General features: G+C 42.2%; 1 protein-coding gene across 1 annotated transcript in view; it reads right to left on the reverse strand.

Moving 5' to 3' along the window:
* The window catches only part of SFXN5 (sideroflexin 5), a 144,115-nt gene that overhangs the window by 119,266 nt on the left and 7,510 nt on the right, over window positions 1-17,339 (reverse strand). The window contains exons 2-3 of the mRNA XM_007952605.2: window positions 15,131-15,199; window positions 3,014-3,091 (exon numbers count right to left, since the gene is read on the reverse strand). Of these exons, the coding sequence (XP_007950796.1) occupies window positions 3,014-3,091; window positions 15,131-15,199 (147 nt within the window). The remainder of the gene's footprint in view (window positions 1-3,013; window positions 3,092-15,130; window positions 15,200-17,339) is intronic.

The raw sequence follows: 17,339 nt of genomic DNA on the forward strand, positions 1-17,339 counted from the left end.
TGAGGATGAGAAAGACATAGAGAGGTTCATGGGAGGTACAGACAACAAATATGAACCCTTTTGCACATACAGTACTGCGTTGTCAGTGAAGGCAAGCATAGGTATATGGGTGGATAGATGGGTGGACAGGCTGAACGATTAGGTACGTCTATGAAATGGGGAGTATATCCAAGAACATATATAGGGTTGGCAGACAATGGTCCTATAAGTTTATGTGAATGATCATAATTCTCAGGTGCACAGTAGAGTTGACAAGGGGAAGGTTGTGGTCACTTGGTCACAGCCAGCTACCCAGAGGGACCGAGTAGTTGAACCTGCGAGCTTGGGACCATAGTCACAGGAGACATCAAGCTCAATTGGCATAACATACTATACAAAACATTGTTCCATCTCCTACTTTGGCGAGTAGTGACTGGGATCTTAAAAGTTTGCAAGCTGCCATCTAGATGCAATGATGGTCTTTCTTCGTCCAGAGCAAAGAAAAATAAAGAAAACCAAAATTTCATAGAAACAATTAGTCATAGAGACTGGTACACCATCTGATCTGTAGCCTATATGACTATGAGACCAGAAGAACTAGATGGTGCCTGACTACCACTGTCATCCACCTGGAAGGGGGCCTATGTAGGAGATCCTTGATCGAGAGGGAGAACAATGTGGAACAAAACTCAAAATCATTTGGAGAGAAAAAAAAAGGGGGGGAGGGACCAGGTTTGCTGGTCCAATAGAGCCTGGTGGAACCACTGAGACTATGGCCCCTAGCTGCCCTTCAGGTCTGGAATTGAACCCACACCTGTGGTTTCCAGCCAAACAAAAGACAGGCATATGAGTTGAACATTTACCTGAGGCAGATACACTCCTTGGAGAGAACAATCATTGAGAAAGAAGGGCTGCCTATGCACAGGGAGACAGCTCAGGGGGCAGGAGTCCATGGAGTGATGGACACTGGGAAGAGGTAACTATGTGGAGGAAGTGGGAGGGGAGCTGTTGCATTGTGGTAAACTGTGGTCAATGACATGAGACAAAGTATATGTGAACTGTTGTATGGAAAGTGAATTTGCTCTGTAAATCTTCACCCAAATCACACACACACACACAAATAGAGACCAAGACAGAGAAAAAAAAAGACTGTAGCTTCCTTCTCCTACTTGCTCTCTAGAAGCCAGGAGATGAGATGAGACTGTATTCACAAAACATGAATAGGATATTATCAAAAAGAATAAAGAAAAGAAACAAATAGCAATCTAGAGCTCTTGGAAATATAAAATAGCTGAAGTAAAAAGAAAAAATCCAACAGACATGTTGAAAATAAACTCAAGGCAACATCTTGCAAAGCCAATTGGAAAGACAAAGTGATGGAATAGAAAAGAAAATCTGTGTCTACCTAAGACATCCAATATTTGACTAATAGGAGTTCCACAACGAGAAGAAATTATCAAAGCAATAGTATACAACAATTTGCCAGAGCTGAAAGACAGAAAGGAGTCTTCAAATAGAAAGGAGGCACCAAGAACTCAAAATTATAAATTGAAATTTCAGAAATAAATTTCACAAAAAAAGTGAAGATCCTAAACATTTCCAGAGAGAAAAAACAGGTCACTGTAAAGGATCAGGAATGAGATAGCACTGAATTTTTCAACAGCTACACATAGGATCACCATATGTTAGAATCAACTTGATGCAAGGCAATCAGTTTTACATTGAAAATCAGAATAGAAAAATGTCTTCAAAATTCAGAAGGAAAATTATTGTCAACCTAGAATTTGCTCCTCAAACTTTCAATTAAGGGTGAGTGAAGAATTACATTTTTTTCAAATATATAAAGGACTCAAACATTTTCTTCCCATTTACCCTTTCTCAGGAAGTTACTGGAAGAAGTATTCCACCAAAATGAAGATATATACCATGAAAAAGGAAGGCCTGGGGCTGGAGAGAGGTAGGGTCTAGAAAGACAAATCTAAGGGGGAAGAAAATGGAACTGAAAGGTAAGTCTTCAGATTGAAAGCAGGCACCAAAAATATTGGAAGGCTGCTAGAGGGTGCAGAAAGAATTGGAGATGGCACAAAGGAAACTATGCCAATAGAAAAAATGAGGCAATTATAACTCTAGATAAAATATAAAGTTGAAAAATATAAAGTTGAGTAAGAAAGGAAACACAATCATGATACAAACACCTTGACTCTGTAGTAAATATTATTTATATAATTGTACTAATATGATACTGAATATTGATAGACCCAAAAATGATAACTACATTGAGAGGATGGTGTGGGTAAGGAGGACAAGTATATTTATGGAGGTGGGTAATAAAAGAACTGAATCCTCATCTACCATAATAGATAATGCAAAAGACCCAATTGAGAAAACAGCAGGAGAAGTAAGCCCGATAGTTTTATTTATTTATTTAGCACATTAGTTTTAAATCTAGATCTGTGGGTGAAAAGAGCAACTAAAGGTAGATGTCTCGTGGGCACAAGAATGGGAACACACTGTTTTTTGTTTTTTGTTTTTTTCTTATAAGTGTTTTAGTACTATTTGATTTTTTAAAACTATACGTATGTATTACTTTAGGAAAAAATTCAAATTATTTTTAACTTTAAAATTTTTTAAAGTTCATGAACAAAAGGAAACACTTTGGCACATTAACCAGTGGTTTTGTTTTTATGATGTAAATATTCCCATCATAGCTGATTTCAAGCTACCATCCCTACTGGATGTGGAGGTGGGAAGAGATCTACACAATCAACTCTTGCAAGCCTGTGTGGGCTCCAGCATACCACTGCCTTTGGGCTTCTCTAGTCTTATCAGTCCCTATGCTTCACACCAGACCCAGGTTTCAGGAGAGATCTGAATATCCCTTCTAAAGAGCCAGAAGTCCATGGAGGGTACGCAGGAGCAGTAACAATGCTTACAGAGGGTAGAGGCGGGGTTCTGGCTGCAGGGAAGGGGTTGGAAATTTGCCATCTCCCTCTGCCTCCCCACCTGCCATCACTCCCACCTCCAGCCGAAGTACCTGTTCATTGGTGACCCCAGGACGCAATGTCCCATGCTTGTAGTCCTCCAGCAGCTGTACAGCTTCTCTGAGACGTCTCTGCAGGGGAGAAAAGAAAAGGGACACTGAGAGGCACAGATCCAGGGTTCTTTCCTCTGTAGGATTGCATCAAGATCAACCAAGTACCACAATGTTTAGTGTACAAGGCTTCATGGGGCACACACAAAACAATAAAGAAGAATACAACTTAAATATCCTTCCACAGGGAAACGGCTAAACCATAGTGGCCTAGTCACAGTATGGAACGCTATTCAGCAGGTTAAAAAGTGAAGTAGATCTGCATATGATTCTGTGGCCATATCTCCAAGATGTAGAGTGAGAAAGCAAATTGTAGAGCAGTATGACGCCATTCATCACACCAAACAAACAAAACCCACAGACATATAAAACGATATTTTCTTACACACTTATGTATGCAAATGCATCAAAAAAAAGCTCTGCAAGGAGACCCACCAAACTGGTAACAGGTGTTACCCCAGATAGGGATAAAAAAAAAAAAGCCCAGATTTGTCAGAAGAAACTTTCATCTTTATTGTAATGTTGAAAGTTTTTATAAAGAGAATATATTTTTATAATACTTATATAAGTTCTTTTAAACATTGTATAAACACTAGTAGAGATTTACATATTAAAATACATATGGCTACAGTAACTGATGGGGAGAGGGGAAAAAAAAGCTGATAGAATTGTATGATTTTTTTCAATCTTAAAAACTAAAGAGACAGCAACAGTGAGAGAAGACAGCCTCTGTCCACCAAAAGACTTGTATAAGAATGTTCACAGCAAGACTTTTCATAATAGCCCCAAACTGGAAACAATTCAAATGTCAGTCAATAGCAGAATGGATAAGTAAATAGTGGTATGCATACAGAAAGGAATACTACGCAGCAATTTAAAAAGGAAACTAGGAATGCATGTCACCATGTGGCTGAATCCCACAAACATAATGTGGTAGATTGTATTTTCCAAAGATGGCCACCCCAATACCTCCCATCCCCCATGCTCTTCTAGAACCTTCCTACACCACCATCTGGAGTAGTCTATGTCCCCTCCCTATGATCCTGGGAAGGCCTTTGAAACCTCAACCGACAGAAGTTGGCAGAAATGATCCAATGTGACTTCTGAGGCTCATTCATCAAAATGCCTTGCACTTCCACCTTGTTTTCTTAGAATACTCATCCTTGGAACCCAACTGTCAAACCTGAAGGAAGCCCAAGACCCAGGTAGTTATGGGCCTCTGGCCCACAGCTGCAGCTAAGCCATCATGCAGCACCTGCTTGCCCACCATGTGAGTGAGCCATCTAAAATGGATCTCCCAGCCCCCAGCTGAGCTGCCCTCACTGACAAACCACCTCCTCTGAGTTCTGCCCAAATCGAAGATCAGAGAGCAAAATAATGAACTGTTGATGTTTTAGCCACTAAATTTTGGAGAGATAGATAGCTAATACACATAATGATGAGTGAGAGAAATCAGACACAAGACAGCATATATAAAGTTCAAAAGCATGCAAAACTCATCTATGGTGGTAGAGGTCTGCAGTAGTTAAGGTTATGTGTCACTTGGCTGGGCCTGGTTGACTGGCTGGGCAGCTGGATGTAGTATTCCCTATGATGAGACAGGTAATCAACTCCATGGTGGAATTGACTCTGAGCAGCTGAGTAGCTGCTTTAGGGATGTGGTCTACTTCCAGTACATAAGGAGAAGCTTTAGAAATAGTCTAGCTTTTTGGCATGCTTGGACCCTGTATGTAGCCAAGTCTTCATTTAGCAGTCTGCTGCCATGTTTCCTGCTGATCTTGGGACTGTCTCTGGACTTGAACTAATGGCCTGCCATGTTGTACAGTAATATTGAGACTGTGCCATTTATTTATTGACCTTGGGTTTGTCAGCCTCAGCAGCCAGCAGCTGCCTGAGTGAAGAGATGCCTCCAGCTCCAGTGGGCTGGGAGCAAGAGGCAGAGCTAGAGCCCAAGGTTGAGGGGCTTTCACCCAGCCTCTAGAATTGGCACTTTGAACTTGGACTTCCAACCTTCTAAATTGTAAGAGAATAAATTCCTGTTGGTTAAAGCCATCCCACTTGTGCTATTTTCTGTCAATGGAGCACAAAGTAACCAAAACAAGGTCTTTATAGTGTTACCTTTGCTGGGAGGTACTGATGTGGAAAGGGCAAGAAGGAACCCTCTGGAATGATGAAAATGTTCAATGTCTTTATCTGAGTAGTGGTTATATGGATATAAACACATGTAAAATTTTGTTGAGCCATACACTTAGGATTTTATATGTACATTTTATTGAATGGACATTGTACTGTATGTATGTATGTATGTATACAAAGAGTTAACATGAATGTTTGGATGCTAACCAAAATGTTGGTGGTCTGAGTCCACCCAGAGGTGCTTGGGAAGAAAGTCCTGGCAATCTATTTTCAAAAAATCAGCCACCGAAAACCCTGTGGAGCATAGTTCTACTCTGACACACATGGGGATATCATGAAGCAGAATCAACTTAAGGACAACTGGTTTATGTTGTACCTCAGAAAAATTAACAATAAACCATGGTGATATAAAACAGCCTCTGTCAAAGGGCAGATGAGGGGCCCAGACATCAGGGATGCCAAGTATGAGGAAGGAAACCCAGTGAAGTCACCCTGTTCTCCTTTCGGCCAAAGAACAGGGCTTGCGGGGGATAAGACTGCAAAGAGACCTCACTGTAAGCCCCTTGGTCTAAAAGAAGAAGGGCCGCACCAGCAAGGGTATGCCAGTGAGGCAGGCTGGGGGTCTGCCGAGATGGCTGACAGGGTAGTTGCATAGGAAGGGAAATGAACCTCCTGGACTATAACAGCAGGAATAACCAGCCACCCAGATAAGCCAGCCAGACCACTCTCGATCCTTCAGGCCTGTGTGTGAAGTACCTGTGCCCAGCACTAGTCTAACCCAGAATTGCCTCCAGCAGAATAATAGGCTGTTAAGTGGCCAGGAAAAGGTAGCCTGGTTGCTAAAAAAGTACTGATCTTCCCCTTCCAAATGTATGGATATTGATTCTTAGATTCTAAGTCTCTTCTCAGAATCTGTTTCCAAAGTAGCCATAGCTCTGTGAGTTTTTCTTTTTTTCCTTCTCCTAATTATAGAAGTAATCCATGCTGTTTAGAGAAAATTTCATTTAAATAAAATAAATAAATTATATATTATCTATATACATATAATTTTAAAGCACCTTTAAAGTTGTTTTAACTTGCTTATGGTTGCATGGGTTGTAAGCGAACAATTCAGTATTTGACCCGAGATTAGTCAAACCCTTGCTTTGCCCATCCCCCCATACACACACCCAACACACTCAAAGCCTCCTAGGGATGCAGCAAGCTCCCCACCGAAACCGCTTCCTCTGCTAAGCAGCCTCTGTAGATCTACACAATGAATGCTCCACTTTCCAGAGCTGAATGATGAATGGCTCCGTGTTCTCATTAGTTTTCCCACTCCAGGGATTCTCCTGAGTTCCTATAACAACCTGGCCAGATTCCATCTCATTTGACATGGTCATCAAAGGGAGCCCTCCTGCCAACAGAGTAAGTTCCAAAGAGCCCTGAGCTTGGCAAAAGGTATAGGTTGAGAGAAACATAGTGTCTAAGGCACTTGACTGCTAACCAGAAGGCTGGAGGTTCAAACCCACCAGGCACTCCTCGGAAGGAAGGTTGGACAATCTACTTCCATAGTGATACCGCCTCAGAAACCCAAGGTGGGGTCGCTATGAGTCGGGGCCAACTCGACAGCACATAACAACAACAACAAAATCCAAAGTTCTGAAGACAAGTCTGAAAATCCAGGACTAAAGGAAGCTAGAATGTTTTTCTGCCCCTGGGGCCTATAGGCTGGCCTTAAAAAAACAAACCAAGAAATATTGCCGCGAAGGCGATTCCAACTCATGGCGACTTCCAGATGTTACAGAATAGAACTGCTCCATAAAGTTTTCTTGACTACAACCTTTATGTGAGCGATCACTAGGTTTTATCTTCCACAGGGCTGCTGAGTGGGTTCAAGCCATCTAGAGACCTATAGGCTGCCCTTTAGCCTTACTCTCCACCAGAGCCCCCGCTGTCAGAGGCAGAGGGGCTGGGGCCCAGGCTCTGTGAGATGGTCCCCAAGCCACCTATCATGAGAGAATCCCTGAGGGCTGGCTGTTTGGGGCTAGGAAGAAGGCCTCCCTGCTTTTAGCCCTCCTTTCACCCTGCTCTGTTATGAAGCTTGGCAGAAGATCCTGGGCACTGTAGGGATGGGGAAAGCCTGGGAGGTTGGTGGCAGGGTGAACTCTGCAGGAAGTCTTTTCAACCAGGAACATGCAGGCAGCAACAGCCCTGAATGCAAAGGGCTTTAAGGGGCCCTGCAGGGCCCACAGACAAAGCTGAGGCCCCTCTCTGGAGCCCTAGCAAAGAGGGGGAAGGGGAATGGCCCAAGCTGTCACTTTCCAAATTCTATCTCCTTCACCAGCCTGCCTTCCTCCTGCCTGTTTGCCAGAAAGTGTCACCATGAGGGTCACTCCTTTTCTGGTCCCCAGAAGGTCCCTCTGGAAACACATGCACCTGCAAAAGGTCTTCTCCAGTGGCAGAGGATTGACAGAGGACAGTCTCTGCCACTCTGGTCCTGTCCCTAAATCCCTGAGGGGAAAGGAGTAGAAAGCAAAAGGGCAGACTCGAAGGGTTAGAGCAGTGGCCAGAGAGGGCAGGGTATTGGGATGGCCAAGAGAGAGCAACACAGGAGGGAAAGGGCGCATAAAGAAAAGTTAGGGAAAAGAGTCAACAGAAGCAAAACTAATCTCCTCTAGAGCTGTGGGAAAGGCACCACAGCCCACTTCCAAATGAGATGCAAACTGTACTCTCTGTGTGGCTAACAGAGAGGTCCAAAGGATTTAAGTATTACTTGTAACATTTAATTTATTATAATCAAATGTAAATATGTGGCAGTAGTGGTAACACCACATGAGATGAGACAGAGGCCAGGAGGTGACAAACCCACCCATTGCCACTGAGCTGATTCCAACTCATAGTGACCCTTTAGGACAGAGTAGAACTGCCCCATAGGGTTTCCAAAGCTCTAAATCTTTATAAGAAGCAATGGTGGCATAGTGCCTAAGGCATTGGACTGCTATGGCTGGTGTTCAAACCTACCAGCCACTCCTCAGAAAGAAGATTGGGCAATCTAATTCCATAGAGATACTGCCTCAGAAACCCAAGGAGGGGATCTGACTTGACAGCAGAGAGAAATCTTTATAGAAGCAGACTGCTTCATCTTTCTTCCTAGGAGTAGCTGGTGAGTTCGAAATGCCAACCTTTTAGTTAGTAGCCCAATGCTTTAACCACTATGCCTCCAGAATATTTCATACCTCCATCTTATGGCAAAATAGACTATCCACTATCTGAGTCCTACCTGTATGTTCCCACCTTCTGACCTTGCCATAGTGTTCCTTCTCCAGGACACCCCACCTCCTCCACAGTCTATCACCATCCCTAGCTGCCTATTCCCCCAGTGAGAACCCTGGCTCTCAACATCAGTATAATTATTTACTTATTCTATCCTATAATACAAGGAGCTCTGGTAGCGTAGTGCCTAAGGCACTTGACTGCTAACCAGAAGGCTGGTGGTTCAAACCCACCAGCGACTCCTTGGAAACCCAAGGAGGGGTCACTATGAATTGGATCAGACTGGACAGCACATAACAACGACAACAACATCCTATAATACGCTCAAAATAGTTCCAGATTATTACACCAATACTAGTACATATTGAGTTGTTATTATTAACACTATTCCAGTTAAAATTTTTATGCCCTTCAGCATGAAAATCTGTCATCCATTCATTCCCTCAAATAACTATTAAATTCAGAAGAGCAAATTCCTTTAATCTTCAGTCCATAATTAGGAGTAACTTACCTATACATGGAGCTCTGGTGGCGTAGTGCTTAAGGCATTTCACTGCTAACCAGAAGGCTGGCAGTTCAAACCTACCAACCACTCCGTGAAAGGAAAGATTTACTTCCATAAAGATTTACCACCTCAGAAACCCAAAGGGCGTCACTATGAGTCGGAATCAACTCAATGGCAGTGAGTTTGTTAGTTTTTGCCCATACATCTATGGCTAACTGATTTTCAACAAGGGTGCCAAGTCCATTCAATGGGAAAAGAATAATATCTTCAACAAATGATGCTGGGACAACTGCATCTCCACATGCGAAAGAATGAAGCTGGACTCATACCTCACACTACATATGAAAATTGACTCTAAATGGATCAATGACCTAAATATAAGAACTAAAACCATGCAACTCATAGCATAACACATAGAGGCAAAGCTTCAGGACCTAGACAACAGATTCTCAGATATGACACCAAAAGCACCATCAATAAAAGAAAAGAATATTTGGATTTCATCAAAATTTTTAAAAAATGTTCATCAAAGGACTTTTTTAAGAAAGTAAAGAGACAACTTAAAGAATGGAAGAAAGTATTAGGAAACCATATATCTGATAAGGATTTCATTTCCAGAATACATAAATAACTCTTACAACTCAAAAACAAAAAGACAAATAACCTAATTTAAAAATAAGCAAAGGAAGATTAGATAGGAAACATAAGAGGCAGTGAGTTTATGCTAATAGGGGAGGAACAACTCGGAAAAAGGAGGTTTTTCCGAATGGCTGTACAACTCTTAAGAATGTAACCAATGCTGCTGGAGTGTGCAAGTAGAAATTGTTGAATCGGTGTGTTGCTGTGTATACTCTCAACCACAATAAAATAAATTATAAATAAAAAATGGGCAAAGGACTCGAATAGACATTTCTCCACAGAAGATATACAAATGGCAATAAGCACATGAAAAATGCTCAACATCGTTAGTCATTGTTGTTGGGCACCCTTGTATCAATTACAGCTCATGGTGACCCAATATGACAGAGAAGAATTGCCCCATAGGGTATATATGGCTATAATATCTACGGAATCATATTGCCAGGTCTTTCTTCCTTGGAACTGCTAGGTGAGTTCGAACTTCAAGCCTTTCAGTTAGCAGCCAAGCTCTTAACCATGCAGACAATGGGTTAAATCAAAACCACAGTGAAACACCAATTCACACCCACTAGGGAGCTCTGGTACCGCAGTGCCTAAGGCACTTACTTGACTGCTAACCAGAGGGCTGGTGGTTCAAACCCACCAGCCACTCCTCAGAAGGAAGGTTGGGCAATCTACTTCCACAGTGATACTACCTCGGAAACCCAAGGAGGGGTCCCTATGAGTTGAGTCCAACTCGATGGCACATAACAACAAAACAACAGAATGGTATTATCAAGAAAATGGAAAATGACAAGTGTCAGTGCTGGGAAATTGAAACCTTCATGCATTGCTTGCGTTGTTGTTGTTGTTATGTGCTGCCGAGTTGGACCTAACTCACAGCAACCCCTCCTTGGGTTTCCAAGGTGGTATCACTATGGAAGTAGATTGCCCAACCTTCCTTCTGAGGAGTGGCTGGTGATTTTGAACCACCAGCCTTCTGGTTTGCAGTCAAGTGCCTTAGGCACTATGCTAGGGATGTAAAATGATACAGCTGTTGTGAAAAACAGCTTGGCAGTTCCTCAAAAACTTAATCACAGGATTACCATATGACCCAGCAATTCTACTCCTAGGCATATACCCAAAAGAAATGTAAGCAGGAACTCAGACACCTGTACACCAATGTTCACTGTAGCACTATTCACAATAGCCAAAAAGGTGTAAATAGCCCAATGTCTATCAACAGATGAATGGATAAACAAAATGGAGTATAGACAGCCATACAGTGGAATACTGCTGTTGTTGTTGTTGTTATTTGCCATCGAGTCACACCCGACTCATAGCAACCCCTCCTTGGGTTTCCGAGGCAATATCACTACGGAAGTACATTGCCCAACCTTCCTTCTGAGCAGTGGCTGGTGGGATTGAACTGCCAGCCTTCTGGTTAGCAGTCAAGTGCCTTAGCCACTATGCTACCAGAGCTCCTTGGAATACTGCTCTACTCAGCCATAAAAAGAAATGAAGTTCTGAAACATGTTACAACATGGATGAATCTTGAAAATATGCTGATTGAAATAAGTCACACATCAAAGGTCAAATATTGTATGATCTCACTCACATGAAATATGAAGAATACACAAATCCATAGAGACAAAAGGAGGGAGAGGGAAATGGGAATTATAGCTTCAGGGGTGCTGAGTTTCTATTTAGGATGATGAAAAATATTCGGAAGTTGATCGTGACAATGGCTGCACAACAAAGTGAATGTAATTAATGTCATTGAGTTATACACTTAAAAATGGTTAAAGGGGCAAATGTTATATATATATAACCAAAACAATTTAAAAAAAAAATGTAACTTAGATGTCAGCTGGTACAGCCTTGCCCCTCAGAGATCTCAATATAATTCCATGGACTATGAGGAAGGCCAAAGCCTCTCCATTGAGGGTTCTGCAAACTCCTGCTGGTTTTCTTCCTTGGGCCTGATTCTGCACACACTGCACTGTGGACAGGGGACTCACAGCCTTCAAGATCCCCCAGAAGTTTATTCTTACAGAGATTTCAGAAACCAGACAGCCTTTACTAACAACCCCCTAGGAATGATGATGGAGGGGCTGACAGCACAACACTGAAACTTTCCCAAGCACAGGAGGCATCACCAGTCTCAAAAGAGCCCTCCTGCCCTGTCCCGACTGTGGCATTTCTTTTCCTGCCCTTACTGCTCATCATGGTTTCTTGCACTCCTTCCCACTGTTCTTCCCTCTCTCTTTTCTCTCCTTTCATAATCAAAAAGTACAATTCTTTCCCCTCTGCCAAGCAGAGTAACCTCCTCCCTCCTCTGAAACCTTGTTCAAGGCATTCTTCGAACAAAGACAGCCTTCTTCCTAAAAGAAGTTACAGTGAATAAAATTTTTTTACCTCATCACTCATATAAGGGTTGGAATCTTTTTAAAGCTTGGTCAGTTATAAAGCGCAAATAAGTAGCTGCAAAACTCTCTCAAGATCACTCTATCTATTGACTCAGGTACTGCTTCTCAGAACCTGGTCATCAAATGGCTCAGCTGTCCAGGATCTTACCAGCTCAGGAAACTCCAGCTTCCAGAGCCATACCCCCTCAGGTCCACCATTATTCCACTGCCTTCACAGGAAACAGGGCCCGTCCCAGATCTACTCTGACTGGCAAGGCATCACCTCCACTGCCTCCCAGGGCACTAGCCCAGGGATATGGGAAACTAATAGTACTTTGTAGAAATAAGCCATGATCTGTGAACTAATCCCAGCAGAAAGGAGAGCCTGGCTGGCCCTCCTGGTATCACTACAGCTCACAGGGGATGGACTTAGGTAAGAAACTTCTCAGCATCTCAAATTTCTCATTGCTTTCATGGCGATGGCTTTGGTAAGCAAACTGCCTGGACTAGAGCCAGCAAAAGGTAAGCCCACCTGGCTTGGAGGGTCCACTCATGGCCCTTCCAAAACTTTTAGGGTCTAGAAGACCTTCTGTGGGCCTAAACTTTATGAAAGGTGGCAGTTTGTACTGGAAATAGTCCCAAACAGGATGCAGAGGCAGGGGAGCTATGTATCCTTCTCGAAAGCCATAAGAATTTCTGATGAGGGGAGGGAACATGTGAAATTCAAAGAATATTCTAATTTTGTCATTGCTTTGGTTATCTTCTAGTCAGTAAATATTTAACTGGCTTTGACATTTCAATTAATAGTAAAGCAAAGTATGAGATTTTTGTATTTACTGACAGAGGAAACCAACTAAAAATGGTTTAGTGATGTACAAGAACACTAGGCTCTTTTAAAATATGAGTTAATAAAGAAAGATGTAGTACAAGGAAGAGAGTTGTAAAATGAAATGGAAGGAGGGAGGGGTATGTAGCTGATCATCCCACCCCAAATCTACTGACTACTTCTGGTAATTCTGAGGAGCACTGCAACGCCTCCCTACCTCCCATACCTCCCTCCATCCATCTCTCAGCATTCCTCCAAGTCCACCATTAGCACCTCTATCCTTTGAGCTAAGCATTGGCCTTTGCTAACTTCTCTATCAAGCAGGTACCACCTGTGTTGCAATTTTAGGACTACAGTTGTATCTAGTTTTTCACAGTTCTGGAACTTGCTAGTATGACACATTACCCAGACTAGGCAAGCAGTTTCTCTAGTTTGGTGCTCTTCCAAAGTGTGTATGTAATCACATAACTCTTGGAGATCCCCGACAGAGCCCAGAAGTACAGCAGCTTTGACCTCAACAGATAGCAGACCACTGCAGCAGATAAGGCCAGACAGCAAAATACCTGAGCTATTCTTTCTTGCTGAGATGCAGTTACAAACTACGTAACAAAATAATCTCTACATTTCACATTACTGGACTAAATTCCTGCAGGATTGTCCTAGGCCTAGGTGCCCAGCAAGGCTTGTGCTTCCTTCCATCACAGCTTTTCCCTCCTAGTGCTGATCAACTCTGGGGTGACGCAAGTCAATGCTCAGCACAGAGAAGATGTGCAGTGAAGTCCTGTCCACTTGGTACGTAGATTCAGAGGCTCAAAGACTTGCTCCAGGGTATAGAGTGACCCAGGGCCTGAGTTCAGGCCTTCTGCCAACTAAGTGATCTTGGATAAGTTCCCTTAACTCAAGTTACTTGAACACGAGAGCAAACTGGAGACAAGCTTACCTGAATGCATACCCTGGCTCCATCACTTGCCAGCTGTGTGACCATGTGCATGAGACTTAACTTCTGTCTGTTTCCTCATCTGTAAAATGGAACTTACAATAATCTCTACCTCATAGGTTTGCTTTGACTTAATTGGATCAACTAATACATGTATAAAATGCTTACAAGACTGCCTAGAAAGTACTTAATAAATATTTGCTATTTCATATGTGCACACAATCCCATACACATTTGTAAATACATACAAAAAACCTGTAAGACACACTTCTTAGAATGGCTATAATAAAAAAAAAAAAATTAACTGACAATATCAAGTGTTAGTGAGGATGTGGAGCAACTGGAACTTTCGTACATTGCTGATGGGAATATAGAATGATACAGTCAGATTGAACGAGAGTTTAGCAGTTTCTTATAAACACACACTTACCATTTGAGTCAGCAATTCCATTCCTAGCTATTTACTCAAGAGAAATAAAAACATACATCCACACAAAGAATGTTCAAAGCAGTTTTATTCATTATTGCCCAAAACTAGAAACAGTCTAGGTGACTGGGTAAAATGATTCAGTGGAATTTCCATTCAATGGAATACTATTCAGCAATAAAAATAAATGAACTACTGAGACATGCAACAACACAGATAAATCTCAAAAGCTTTATGTTAAAGGAAAGAAGCCAAGCATAATAGGCTACATATTGTAGGATTCTGTTTATATGACATTCTAGAAACAGCAAAATAAAAGGACAGAAAATACATCAGTGGCTCCCAGAGGCTAGGGTGAGGAGAAGGGACCAACTACAAAGGAATATAAGGGAAATTTTTAGCATGATGGAAATGTTTTATGTCTTGATTGTGGTGGTGGATACATAACTGAGTATGCTTGTCAAAACTTATAGAACTACACACCTAAAAGAGGTTAAGTTATACCTTAATAAACCTGACATTTAAAGTCATTAACAGTCACCTATGAGAAGAGGGAACTGGGTAGAGAAGATATATAAAGAATATTTTTTCTTCTACTTAAACACATCTGTATTGTTTCAACTTTTATAATGAGCATATAATCCATGTATTTGGTAATAATTTTGTTAAAATTTTAGATAATAATAATCACAATGGTATCTACCTGGAAGAGGTATTATGAACCAAATTGGTATATGAACCAAATGAAATAAGGTATATCAAGCACACATCATAGTGTGTGTGTGTGTGTGTGTACATATATATAAAATATACTTTCCTTTCACCTACCGTCACCCTACCTTTTTCACTTCCCACCCCCCCTGCTCCTTCCAATGACCCATGGATCTTCTGAAATGTCAAGGTACAAAGGCCAAGGTGTCTCCATTGAAAGTGACAGCCATGACTTACCTCACTGACAAAGAGTGTGCGAGGGTCAATGATATCCAAGAAATGCCGGAAGCGGCCATAGAAGGAAGTCTGGAGAAGGAGGTAGGAAAGGAGAATAGATCAGCTGCTGCATACCATCCTCCAAACACAAGGGAACCTCATCCTTATTACTGTGGTCTCACAATCACCACCCCCTGATGCCCCATGTGGATGATCAGTGCCAACAAAGCCTCACTGCTCAGGGACCTGGGGCAGCTTTCCTAGGTCTGAGGGCAATCTAAGGTTAACTCAGAAAGACTATGAAGACTGGCATTTAGTGTTTGTCTCAACTTCTCTTCAAGCTGCTCTGTTTCCCTCCCTCTCTCCCAACTTCCTGCAATTCACTTTGAGCCCTCCAGAAGCTCCCAAGTGCCACTGGGCATGCAGGATGGAGATAAGGACTCCCTCTAAGTCTTCTCCCAGCTTTCCCTATGACCTCCTGGGTGAGGGAGGGCCCTGCTTGCCCCTCACAGGTCCTCTCCAAGGTCCAGCTCAGACTCTGCCCCCTGAGGGATGCTCCCACAGGCAGATTTCAAATATGGTAGTGCCAGGTTTGCAGTCTTCAGGCCCTCCTTTACCCATAGCCCTGGAGCTGCCAAGAAGTACAGGACAGGGGCCAGCTCCCCTCTGTCTTGCCTCAGAGCAGGGGTTCTGGAAAAGAAGAGCTTTGTGCTAAACAGGCCACAGGCATTAGAGTACAAAGGAAGGAAACCAAGCAACGCCTCCACTGGGCCTTCTGCCCTGGGGACAAAGCCAGCTAGGCAAGAAGAGAGGAGAGAATGCCAAGTTAGAGGGTCGGGGTTCATGCTTCACTAAACTCCTGACTCCTTCCTGGGGCTCATAGCCCTCCAAGCACCATCTTCTACATGGTGGATGAAACAGAAGCCTCCACATTCCCTCCCCTTGCTTGCTAGACCATCAGACCCAACAGCCCACCTCTGTTCCTCTCCCTTCCCAATAAAGATTCGTCAACAGGCCCAAGGTCACCCCAAAGTCTCTGTTCTGCCTCCATCTCTCTGTCCTCCATGACAGCCCTTGCATGCAGCACCTGTCTACTCTCTACCCACCCTAGTGCTGCTCCTTTCACAAGCTAGGTCAAGATGCAGCACTGTTCCTAACTAAAACCATTACGTCTCTAACCTCTTACAACTCAAATGGCTTAACCCACTTCCCTATTTAAGACATATATACATGATGCTCATACTGCTGACTTGGCAAAATGTCACCTCTAAGAATTTTGTTTAAGGAAACAGATGTTCAGAGAAGTCGTAAGAGGTATATGCCAAAGATGTTCACTGCTGCATTATTTATAAAAATGGAATAATGATGGTCCATTCAGATGATTGAATACCATGCAAATCATGTTTTCATACAACATTGACAACATAGAAATATGCTTATAATTTTGTGAAATGTAAATAAGCAGCATGATCCCAACTTAATAGGCAAAGAGATAGTAGAGCTGGGTGGATATTAAATGCAGAGCTAAAAGACCAAAGGCATCCAGATCCTGGTCTCTAATATAATTCCCCACTAAAAGGAATCAGGGCTCCTGGGAGAAATGGCTGATTGTAGGGTGGAGGCAGGGAAAATACATTTTGTTGTATCATAAAGTAGTGAAGTACCCCCAAAATGATGGGGACATGTCAAGGGGACATGGGAGCCAGCTTGAAGGGACTCCCGCTGGCCAAATCTAGAACAATTTGAGCATAAATATAATTAAGAGCAATGATGGATAATAACCCATTGAATACAATAGGAATACATGAGTCTTTATCGATAATAAAAAGACAAACAAACAAATGATAGTGGACAAAGCACTCTTCCTTACAGTAGAAGATGCACTGATAATTATGGATGGGTTGGTGAGTCAAAAAGTTACAACTGTATTCAAGATTGGTTCAGGGAAGACTCATCAGTGGAAAGTTTGACGAAATTTATAAGGTTTTAAATAGTCTCCCCACAGATTGTGTATTAGGCACAAGAATTCCCTTGTTCTTAAGAGTATTATTAAGTACTGAAGTAATAAAGAATAAGGAGCAGGAATGAACATAGTTTACTAAACTCAAATGGTTAAGAAAAAATAAAGTGTAAATATACAGAATGATCATAAAATGCAGAAATGCATACTATTACTTTATTTAGTTACAGATTAAAGATACCCTTGGTGATATTATATATATTTGCTATG

The sequence above is a fragment of the Orycteropus afer genome, unplaced genomic scaffold (genome assembly GCF_000298275.1).
Source record: "Orycteropus afer afer isolate SDZICR_OR568_19922 unplaced genomic scaffold, OryAfe1.0 scaffold00354, whole genome shotgun sequence".
Taxonomy (NCBI): domain Eukaryota; kingdom Metazoa; phylum Chordata; class Mammalia; order Tubulidentata; family Orycteropodidae; genus Orycteropus; species Orycteropus afer.